Source organism: Nuphar pumila, chromosome 17, assembly GCF_984573655.1.
Source record: "Nuphar pumila chromosome 17, dmNupPumi1.hap1.1, whole genome shotgun sequence".
Lineage (NCBI taxonomy): Eukaryota > Viridiplantae > Streptophyta > Magnoliopsida > Nymphaeales > Nymphaeaceae > Nuphar > Nuphar pumila.
The window spans coordinates 2,850,125-2,862,720 of record NC_143265.1 but is presented as its reverse complement, the minus strand read 5'-3'; the positions used below and the strand labels follow the sequence as shown (position 1 = coordinate 2,862,720).

Genomic DNA, 12,596 nt, shown 5'->3' with positions numbered 1-12,596 from the left:
ATGTGACTGCTACTAGACCTGACATTTCATTAGCCGTGAGTAAAATTAGTCAATTCATGAATAAACCTACCAAAGTTCACTGAGATGCAACTATGATGGTTCTCAGGTACTTAAAGTCATCTCCTGGTAAATGACTGTTGTTTAAACAAAATCCTTTCTTGAAAGTTGTTGCTTACACTGACGCAGATTATGCGGGGTCTATTGAAGATAGAAAGTCAACAACTGGATTTTGTGTTTTTGTGGGAGGAAATCTCGTTATCTGGAGGAGTAAGAAACAAACTGTTGTAGCCAGGTCGAGTGCTAAATCAGAATACCGAGCTATGGCTCAGACCGCAGCTGAGATCATGTGGGTAAAATCAGTTTTGACCGAACTTCAGGTGAAAGTATCCCTACCTATGTTGATGGTGTGTGACAATAGGGCTGCTACATATATTGCCAACAACCCAGTTTTTCATGAAAGGACTAAACATATTGAAGTTGACTGTCACTATGTACGTGACTTGGTTCAGGCTGGTTATATTTGCACAAATCATGTATCTTCCGAAGATCAAGTTGTTGATGTCGTTACCAAGGCCCTTGCGAGGCTTAGTTTCTTCCATTGTTGTGACAAGCTGAGCATGATCGATATCTATGCTCCAGCTTGAGGGGGAGTGTTAAGATTAGTCAACTGAATTCTTTTTTATTCTTAAAAGTGTCTTTTTGATATTTCATTCATAATAAGGGACTCATATGTAATTTCCTCTTGAGACTAACCTCCTCTATTTAAACTAGAGGAGAGTAGCCCTAAGGTATGAAAATCAGTTTCTCTCTCTCTCTCTCTCTGCCGACCTCTCTCTCTGCCTCGGTTCCTGCATATTCAACATATATTATATATATGAATACATAAATGCATGCAAATACACAGTGTTAACTTAAAACTGTTAAAAGTTATATATATATATATATACTCCCCGCACCCCGCACCCAAGTTTTTTTAAAGTGCCTCATCGTCGCATCCACATTCGTACCCGCATCTGCACCTGCACCTATGTGACATAGATGAGAAACCTTCAGTTTTTCTGATTTTGCTTTCATCTTCCTCATCGAGTGATCAAGTCATCCAGCAAGGACAGTGCCCACTCATCCTGCCATTGACTCTCTCTCTCTCTCTCATGTATGCACACATTGTCTTAACAAAGCATGTCTTAAACGTGAGGTGCTCGGAAAGCAACTGTAAAAAGGGAAAACAATGATCTCTTCACGTGCATGATATTTATGTTTCAGTTGAGCGTGGTCTAATGGAGTTGCGGAAGCTTGGGATTGAATCACTGCTGTGGGAGGCATCTCGCAAGGAAACCGATCAAACCTCTGCTGCCAAAGCTGGTGTTGACTCAGAAGTAGCTGCATGATCAGAAGCCTCTTTCATCCAATATGAAGAACCACCTCCATCTCCAGAATATGTTTTTTTTTTTTCCCATTGCATGACCTTTTCGGGATTCCTACTTATTCACCTGTTAATTCAAATCACTATCTGGCGATTCTTGTATGCTTTAAGCTCCAGAATTTTAGAGAGTGGATGTGTACGGGCAGTAATATTTATTAGTTTCGGAGGCTTCTTGAGGTTTGTAATTCATTGCCCGTATATAAATTTTCTATATATATTCCTGCAAAATTTCTTGCTTCGTGCTGCCATTTAGGTTTGGTAGCAGTTTTGTTGTAAAAACTGATAATGCATCATGGTTCTTTGACAGGTTTACAATCATTTGATGGGACCAGATCTAGCAACCATAAAGATTGATCTGGCAGTCGGCAATATGGTACTTTATTCAATTGTTATATCTGATCCTGTTAAATATGAAACTCTGCAATAATTTTATTAGTAGTAGAATAGATGGAAATGCTTGCTATGCAATATTTAGCCCCATTTGTTGTGTGTGAACTGGGTTGAGTCCAATTATGATCCAAAATCAACAGTCCAGATTGATGAACATATTGTGTTACTTTTAGATGGCCTGTGACTCTGATTAGCTGTTATGGCATTTGTAAAGGGTAAACTATGTGGCCCAAGACTGAACCACGACTATGGTGTAATATTGATATGGCCTGCCCTGGCGAAAATTGCCAGGTCTTTGCCGGTTCGGTTTCTTTTCAAACTATGCTTCCACCTGCTACTTCAGGTCAAAAATATCTGTAAATATATACCCCCGTCGTCTGTTCCTTGGTTCAAGCTGTAGCATAGCATGGGCACCAGCAAGCCCATCACAGGAAACACAGGAGTTTGTGGTATTTTTTTTGCAATTTTGCCAAGAATACCGTCTGTTGAATTAACACTTAAATGAGTGTTGGTGTATGTTATTAATGATGTAAATGGTTCGGAATTGGGTTGGATATTTGACCAAATCCAGTTATGTTTAGTTGGATTCAGTAAGCAAAATTGTATTTGAATGCTAATTGAACTTTGATTAAGTTTAGCATACTCACATTCGAGTTCCAATCTGATTCGGTCTGATGTTAAACACAACAAGATTTGGTCCGATTATATGTATACGCTGGATGTATTAGGGTATATACTCTGATTGGATCCTGGTTCTGTATAGGTCTATGAATCTGACTCCGAATATTATTGAATCACATTATTTTACATCCAATTATATCTATCCGATCCATTTACCTCTCTCTCTCTGTGGATTCGGTTATATCCGCTGAAACTTAACTTTGGTTTGAGCCTGCCAACAAAACCCCTTCAGGTTTGAAAAAGGAACCTCACTTTGTCGATGGGCCTAGATCCCAGCAATTCAAGCAGTATGAGCTGAAGGAGTTTTGGGAAAACAAGTTCTACAGTTATAGAGAAGCAGCTGAAAGCATTTTAGGTCTTATTTCTAAGCTCACCAACAGGTTAATGGATGATTTTCCTATAGGCTGGTTCTAACTTTGTCATTTTCTCTCATAAAAACCTTTTATTGGTATCTAAAAGGAGGCTTAGCTTTAGGTTTCCAAACAAAATCTTAACCTGGGTTACCATTAGTAACCTAAAACTGTTTTTTTTAAGTATATATCTCATCGTCACCCCTAAGACTGGACTTTGGACCAGGTAGCACTATTTTTGGGCACACCACGGGGGATTGGTCCACCTCAGCCACCTCAATTTATGCGCTTGAACTTGACTGATCCTTGACCTGGACTCGGCTTGATAGACAATAGGACTTGACTCGACCTGAGGTGTAAAATTATTTGACAGTAGCAGCCTAATTTCATGTACTGACGTTCATCTTAAGGGCTTAGGAGCCTGTCCTAGGGCTGTCAATGGGTCAGGTTTGTCTTGTGACCTGACTGACTTTAACCAAGATATCCGAGAATGGGCATAAAATGCTAATCTTAATGTTATTTAGGTCGACCGAAACCTGACTAACATGTTGGTCAGGTTTGTGGCTATGATTTTTGTTGGATATCTGATCTGATCTGGCAGTTTGAAAAATAAATAAATAATATATATATATATATATATATATATATATATATATATAGAGAGAGAGAGAGAGAGAGAGAGTAATGTGTTCCTTAAGCTCCCTTTTTCCTTATGTCTCGTTAGGCTCCTTCAAAAATTATGGTTTTAAGTATTTTTTTGCACACCATAGATGTGATCTATAGGTTTTGTTTATTGAGAACCAGCTTTTGGATCTTCAGAATCTGACCCGTATACAGGTTTTTCGGTGATCCAAAATCAATAGCTATGAAGTTTCCAGTTTTCCTCGGCTCATAAAATCATGAATTTCCTCGAAAAAACATGATCCAAGAGTCTATTCTGACTAAATTGACCATGCTAAAAATATCTAATGGTTCAGATCTATCATATGACACTTAAAATCTACAGGGCAGAACAAGAATCTCATAAAAATATATTTTTTCATAAAAAAAACATGATCTAAAAGTCGATTCTCACATACGAGCATGCTAAACACATCTAACGGTTCAGATCTATCATAAAACACTTAAAACCTATGGGGGCAGAATGGGCAGAACAAGAAATGAGGCCTAATATGTTCAGTTCTCTCTCTCTATATAAATATATAATATATATTGTATCTCCCAGACCGTCCCATACCTCTTTAAAAACATATTTGCTAATTTTTTTGCTTAATTCAAACCTGTGGATTTGTTTATCATTGTTTATTTATGAAAAATATGCTTTGATCGAATCAATTAACGAGAATTATTGATTTTTAGTTAATCAAGTTTTTGGTGCAATATATACTGTCATTTTTTTATTGAGTTAAAAACACATCCAAACATCAAAAATGCTAAAACTAATACATGTTTTTTACTAAATAGAGCGTTGTGATCACATCTATCAGTTTAGATTTAACAAAAAACACATGTTTTCTAAAAGAGTTTAGGGTGGTCCGGGTGATAAATGGTCTGTAATATGCACATTACTCTCTCTCCAAATTACATGCGTCTGGTTTGAGATTCCATTTTCATGATGCTACATTACCCAAACCTAAACCTGAACACGAGGTTTTGTTATTTGGGCTTGTTTGGGTGCACTTTGATGGGTCCGATACCCAATCCATTGACTGCCTAGCACCACCTGATTCACTCATCGTTTTTGCTTAGGCGTGATGGATTTGCCACCAAGATGGCCCAAGCTGGACCACCCCTTTATTGGGGTTGTTTGTGAAAACAAATAAAACGAATTTACGTGGTTCGATGTTTATGAACACTTACATCCACGGTGCAAAACTCTATTTAACCTGATGATTGAGCAGGTTCCATTGAGCCTTTATATAAAGTTTTACAAGCTGTCAACATATGAGGACTCTCATTATTTTTTATATTGTCGTGGACTCCTCTTGAAGTGTTCATATTAACATGAGCCTTATCACTTTTCATTAACTTCTGATTATCCAGACTCTTCATAAAGCTATCCGGATTCTTCATAGAGTTTGAACTCTTCATGTCAACCGACCTCTTTTTATCATTATCGTCTGGATTCTTCCGATTAGCAGTATCGATTGGATTTTTTATTAAGTTCGAACTCTTCATTGCTGCCTTATCACTATCATTCTCCCTCAAACTCGAGTTGGGGTGAATCCATAACCCGAGTTTGTTTCAAAGCCGATCAAAGACAATTCGTGGAAGGACTTAGTTTAAGATATCTGCAACCTGTTGAGACGATGATATGAACTTCGTGATGAGACTCCCATGAGCTACTTTTTCTCTAACAAAGTGAAAATCGATATCAACATGCTTCATGCGAGAGTGAAAGACTGGTTTAATGGTAACTTGTAGAGCTGAAAGATTATCACAAAAAATGATGAGCGGTTCAAACAAATATATCCCAATATCTCGAAGAATAAACGATAACTGTGTGAGTTTTGCTGTTGTCGAAGTCATAGCCTTGTATTCAGTCTCAGTGCTGGAGCGAGCAACAATATGTTGTTTCTTGACACTCCACGATATGCAGTTGACATAAAAAAAAGTGCAAAAACTGATGGTGGATCTTCTAGTAAGCAAACATCCTGCCCAGTCAGTATCAGAGAGCATATAACTGCGTGAGAGTGTTGGACAATAAATGGGTGCCATACTCAATAGTGCAATGAATATATCACAAAATTCGTTTCACCATTTGGAAGTGGAACTCAGTAGGAGTTTGCATGAATTGACTAACATAATTAACACTAAAAGAAATATTTGGATGTGTGAACGTCAAGTATTGCAGACCTCCAACTAGACTTCTAAAGTCATTAAACAAATTTTCACTTCTTTTGGTAGGACGAAGATTAGACACCATCGGAGTAGAGACAGATTTAGCGCCAAGCATCTGAGCACAATTCAATAAGGCATACACATACCTTTTTTGATTTAGAAATAATCCCTTGGAGAAACGATGAACCTCAACTCCAAGAAAATAGTGAAGATAGCCCAGATCTGTATATGTTGATTTTAAAACATGGGGTTAGACTACCACAATCTCAATAGAAAAATATATCAATAAGACATATACATAACACAACATGCATGTACATGCAATTGATAATCATAAGCATTCAATCAAACAATCAAATTCAAGGAACATGATATCCAAATATTTCACAATTAAATATCACATAAGCAAGAGTATGCTTTAAACACGAATGAAATTATGAACATGCATGCAATATTTATAAAGTATTCTTACTCAACTAATGCATTATTTCACTTTTTAACAACTCAATGGGTACGCCAAAAAGCCTCGTAACCCAGTCCAAACCACTAAGGATAAATTATTTAATGTATTTTAATTAAAACTGAGTGATTGGCTGAGCTAAACCCACCTAAAAGCAGTCCAACACTGAGAGAAACTCACCAGTGACTACAAACATGATCGATCCGAACTCTTCAAAGACAAGACATACCGTCTAGGACTCATTTAGGTAGTTTGGCCTCTTAACTCCATGGACTGGGGATCAGTGAGACCGTTCGCTCATAAAGAAAAATAGGGTTCACACAAGTTGTATTGCTATCCAGTCCAAGGCAGGTTAGGAAAATCCAATCACATGAGTTCAATGACTATTTTTGCCTGGAACCACTAATGTGATCTATCTTCTTTCGATTTCAGTGACTAATTTTGTTTGAAATCACCCACACTATGTGTCTCAGGTTCATGCTTTCAAAACTAATTTGCATGTTTGTTATTATGCACCATACACACATGATAAATTTAATGCATAATCATGACATAATGCACTTAATCATAAACACATACACATTAACATATCAGATGCAAGAATCACATGGTCACATGTTATATTTCAAACACGTTATGCAAATAGAACCTCATATACACCATATGCACATATACCACATGTCATAGCCCTAGCATTGAGACATATCATATGCATACCATAAACATGCTATTCAACACAAACACATGTAGTATATCAATTCATAAAAGAATGCATAATCATAAAGTGTATATCATAAACATCAAAGAATACATATTGATATTCAATCATTCAGGTACTCATTGAGCTCAATTTTGAAACTCAACCACGTCTTAACTGGTCCACTTTTGAAACCCAGACTACATGAGCACAAGAGTTTCAACTCAAAACTGTAGAGTTTGAATTTTATCAGTCGGTATAAGTTCTATTTCGATTAGATAATAGTGAGAAAAAATCTAAATATTTTACAATAGATGTATGAATGTGTTAGCTAAACATTGTAAAAACCTTGCCTTAATCCAAGTTTGGAGCAAAGATAAATAATTATTTTACTAAAACTGATTTTCTGCTCTTGGACTAACCTATTCGATTCAGTCCCTTCGGAGAAGCATCGATTCAATATCTATAAGGTGTAATTCAATGTCCGAGCATTGATATTCAACCTATTTGGCAAAGACTATTGACTTATGTCTTTTCTTGTGAAATAATGCAATGAAGTCGCCAAGCATAAGCCATGGAAAATATACCAGCAAGGCTATAAGGTGAAATTCTTTCCATAACTCAAGTTTTCTGGCAGTAGTGGAGGGTTCATAGACGAAGGTTATAACGACCGGTGAATCCCTGATTGTGGCTTGAAACAAAAGGGAGAGGGAGTATTTTCCACATAAGAGGTTGGTAACTGACCAACTGTTTTTCCAAAGTACAAGAATCCCATATGGTCTGTCGACGATCAGAAGAAACTCAAAGGCGCTTAATCTCCAAATGCGATTGTAGAAAAATTGATCCACAACCGACATCTTGGATTTGATGATACCAACCACATCAAAAGCATGTTGACGGGCTATAGACAAATTTTTTGTTTTTCTTCCCAATTAAAGCTGCAGATATTCCATGCAGAGATTTTCATGGTGAGAACAGAGGTCGTCTAGTCAACCTACGGGGTTATGATGTAGTTGCCAATAGGTGATCAAGGGAGCGAGTGAAGATATTAATCTTCCTAAGGATCGAGGAGTCCTTAGAGGCCATCTCGAAGTGGGGAAGAAAATCTTTATGCAGGTGCACTCGTTGGGGTGAGGTCAGAGTAACACCCAATTGAACGACCACCTCGTCAACCAACATCCCGGGGAGAATGATAGACCGAGAGGCAGAAGTAGGAGACATATCGACAATGGGGAAAGGAGAAGTGGGCAATGCGGTGAGGGAAGGGGCTCCCAAGTGAACAGGTGGGGGAAGGAAGAGCCCAAAAGAGAGATAGGGGCAGTGAGGTTAGGTTGAGGGGGCCCAAGCGGAGCTACCACAACCACTAGAGGGGGATAACATGTAGAGGACAAGGGGGAAGGAGTGCGACTGAGAGATATGGTAGGGACGTGGGTTCTAGCTGGGGAGAGGGTATGAAGAGGTGAGGTAACTGATGTCATCTCAGAAGGAAGAGAAAAGAGAGGGGAAAGAAGGGGGCTAGCTGAAGATGTGAAAAACAAGGCGGATGTTACAGGAGAATACACCAAAAACACTCGCTATAATGTCGAAAGTTTAAAACAGGACAATCCTAGCACCACCAGTCGCTAGTTTGTGCCCTCGGGTAGTTGGATGAACTTAACCTCTTGATAAGCTTGACGGAGCATTTAAAGAGGCCTTCGATCTAGTCATCGCCTTTTTGAGTCATTAACGATCATAAAGAAGGGTGGTATGTGTGAGCCGGAGATGCGCAAGCAGTGAAGCAGGTTATATGCCCCCCCCCCCAAACATGCAGGTGCATGTTCGGGGATCCGAATGAGTGCCATGTATATAAGCACATGGGGCTTGCATACCCGTGTGTGTCAGCATCACTTAGCGTCAGAGTCCGATGCGATTGCAAGGACTTAAGTACTCATTCTCACCATAAAATGATGATTCAAGAAAAGAATAAAAATGTTCTCCATCCAGAAAAGGGAGGATGATCTTAACTCTTCAAAGTTCAAACGTTTCATTTTTGACCTAAGTAGTAAACTCTTATGCTGCCGCCAGATCACCCTTTGACAACACACCATCTTCTGTAATAGGAGCTCCCTTTGACGACACACCCTTTGCCATCATTTGCTGCCACCAGAGCACCCTTTGTCATCATTTGTTGTCGCCAGAGCACCCTTTTCCATCGTCTGCTACCGTCAGAGCAACCTTTGCCATCGTCTGTGCAGTGCGAGCATTGTTGCCACCATTGACTGCATCTACCTTTTGGATGTTTCTCCTCCACTATCAGATTACCAAAACTCCTATCATTTCAGTGAGTTTCGTGTAATGTTTCGTTATGTAAACAAATCGATTTATAAATTTGAATGCTAAATCTTACAACTGGTTGTACTATTCATGCTAAATAACACCTATTTTCATACTGAAACAAATCAATTTGTACCTATCCACCTTCTAGGCATCGAAAAACAGTTAGCACGATTTATTCTTATGAAGGCCAAACATTACAACGATATGTGCTTATGAAGGCTAAATTTCTATAATGATTTGTACGTTTGAATGCAATAATGATTTATACATTTAATGTAGTAGCAATTTTTACGTTTGATGCAGCAATAATTTATATATTTGAAGCAGTAGTGATGTGTATTTATGATTTATGAAGTTACCACAATTTGTACTTAAGTTTGCTAAATTATACAACAATATTTACTTATGAAGCCCAAACGTTACAATGATATATACTTATGAAGGGTGTGATTTCTATAACGATTTATATGTTTGAAGCATGAATGATTTATACATTTAGTTAAGTAGTGATTTGTACATTTGAAGCAACAACGATTTATATGTTTGATGCAGTAGTGATGTGTATTTATGAAGTTACCTCGATTTGTACTTAAGTTTGCTAAATCTTACAACGATGTTTATTTATGAAGTCAAATATTACAACGATTTATAATATTGGTGATTGTGTAACGAATGTGATAATTTGTAATAATATATACTTGGGGAGACGATTCTAACATATAATGATGCAGTTACATTTATGTGTTATGCAGGTTAGCAATGACTAAAATTTGTAAGACAAAAAAGCCCCCAGTGTTCGAGGGGATGACTACTGGAGAAGTGATTCGCCAGTCCGATATACATGAGCATTATGAAATGTACCAAAATATAATGAAGATTGAGAATGATAAAGACATGGACAAAGTGTTGGAATTTTATAAAGTGGAGCCTAATCCATCAGTCATTGAAGATGAAAAGCAAAGGAAGAATGATGAGAAATAACTAAAGATGAAGAAGAAGAAGAAGAAGAAGAAGAATGACGAAGAGAAGGAAAAGCAAAATAAGGAGGAGGAGAATGAAAAGCAAATGAAGGAGGACGAGAGGAGGAGAGGGAAATACAAAGGAAGAATAAGGAGAAGGAGGAAGAGAAGGAAAGGCAATTAAAGAAGAAGGAGAAGGAGGAGGAAGAGAAGGAAAGGCAAATGATGAAGAAGAAAGAGGAAACACAAAAGAAGAAGAATCAGGATGAGGAAGAAAATGAAAGGCAAAGGAAGGAAAAGGAGGACAAGAAAGAGAAGGAAAGGCAAAAGAAGGAGAAAGAGGACGAGAAAGAGAAGAAAAGGCAAAGGAAGGATAAGGAGGACGAGAAAGATAAGGAAAGGGAAAGGAAGAAGTACGAGGAGGAAGAGAAGGAAAGAGAATGGAAAAAGCAGGAGGAGGGAGAGAAGAAAAGAGAAAGGAAGAGAGAAGTAGCAAAGTAGAGGAGGGAGGTGAATGAAGGAAGAAGTAGAAAAGCAGAGGAAGGAAGCGGCAGAACGAAGGAGCAACAAGAAAGGCAAAGGAGGATAGAATGAACGCGGAACAAGAAAGGCGAAAGAGAGAAGATGAGGAACAAATGATGGAGCAACAAGAAAGGCAGAGGATGGAGGGAGATGATGAAGAGGAGAAAAATGTGACCAAGGTACGTAAATTGCTTATGTCTATCACGATTTACTGTGATAGGTATTATTATGTATAGCGATTATTGTGATAACGATTATTATATATAGCGATTAGTATGACCTATGTATAATGATTAGTACGTACAATGATTACTTTGATATCGATTATTGTGTATACGATTACAGTGATAGCAAGTGTACAACGATTATTATATATAGTGATTATTGTGTACAACAATGTGTAGAAGTAAAAATGAGACTAATTGTGATTTGATACTAATAATATGCTATTTTGTGTTACAGGGACGTCAAAAGAGAAGTAGAACACTAGGTGAAAGCTCAAAGAGCAGTGTAAGTGGTTTATAGTTATGTCGTGGTATAGACAACTGAGCGAATATCAGAAGAATCGATTACGAAATATGCACTTTGGTAGCCTTTTAGACCAACATTATTTTGAGACATGCTGAAACACCATGACCCACCTAGTAAATAAGTAGAATCATAAGACAAATACATTCCAGTTTGATGGTTTTGAGATCACCATGACCCTAGAAGATATGGTGCAAATTACAGGTCTTAAGTGCCATGAAAGTGTTGTCCTAGCATAGGATTCAAACTATAACGCAAGGGACAAGTGCACGACCCTTCTAGGAATGTCAATGGAGGACTGGGGTCAATGTATTTTTGGTGAAAGCAATTCCACATCGATGAAAGTTTCTTCTTTCTATAATAAATGGGAAGACTGGTCTGCTACATGTGCATATGAAACAGTTGACCAAGAGTTGCACGACTTCCTTCTTTATTTTTTGAGACTTACTTTATTTTCAAATTTGTCTGATTCGAGGTTAAGTTACCTGTGGCTGCAGTTTTTGAAAGACTTTGATGAAGTCAACAACTATGCATGAGGTGTTGTTATGCTCGTACACTTGTACAATCAACTTTATCATGCGAGTAAAGGTACAAAAATCATCGGATGGCTTTGACCATTTGTTCAGGTAATTGTTTATTACATATTTAGTAGTTGTAGACTAAGATCGTTGAAGGTTATAGTCTTACTAATATATTATTTTTGTAGGCCTGGACGTGGGAACATATTATCGCCTTGCATCCTCAGTATAACCCTCTGATTTGTGGTTTTCTCAAGATCAGCCTATGTGCTACAATAAATGTCAAGGAGGAAAATGCTAAGTTCATTTTAGATGGTCTCCAATTAAACGAGGTAAATGGTTTAAAATCGTTTACAATCGTTTTAACATTTATCATTCATTAGTATAAATTGTTGAAATGTTTAACATTCTTAAGTAATCATCATTGCAGGATTTTGTCTTCGTGAGTACAAATCATTATCGTATTAACATTTAACATTTAGTAGTATAAATCGTTCTAATGTTTAACATTCTTAAGTAATGATCATTGCAGGATTTTGTATTCCTTAGTACAAATCGTTATCACTTTAGCATTTAACTTTCATTAGTGTAAATCATTGTAATGTTAAGCATTATTAAGTAATAATCGTTGCAGAATTTTGTCTTTGTTAGTACAAAGTGTTATCGCTTTAGCATTTATCATTCATTATTGTAAATCATTGTAATATTTAGCATTCATTAGTTAAATCATTTTAATATAAAGCACTTATTAGTAACAATCATTGTAATATATTTAGCACTTGTTATTATAAATCGTTTTAATATTTAGCATTCATTAGCATGAATAATTATGTCTATACCTAAACCATAATATCCAATGTACAGGTTGTGTGGAGACCATATAGAGATGGGGAGGATGAGCACCAAGAGGT

At 37.3% G+C, this 12,596-nt stretch overlaps 1 protein-coding gene across 1 annotated transcript in view; it reads left to right on the top strand.

Annotated features, from left to right (window-relative positions):
• Window positions 1–2,164, top strand: part of LOC149811364 (coiled-coil domain-containing protein SCD2-like) — a 56,767-nt gene extending 54,603 nt beyond the window's left edge. Inside the window, exons 17-18 of the mRNA XM_089993573.1 lie at window positions 1,264–1,600; window positions 1,731–2,164. Coding sequence (XP_089849699.1) covers window positions 1,264–1,388 — 125 coding nt within the window. The 3' untranslated portion in view covers window positions 1,389–1,600; window positions 1,731–2,164. The remainder of the gene's footprint in view (window positions 1–1,263; window positions 1,601–1,730) is intronic.
• The last annotated feature ends 10,432 nt before the right edge of the window (window positions 2,165–12,596 follow it).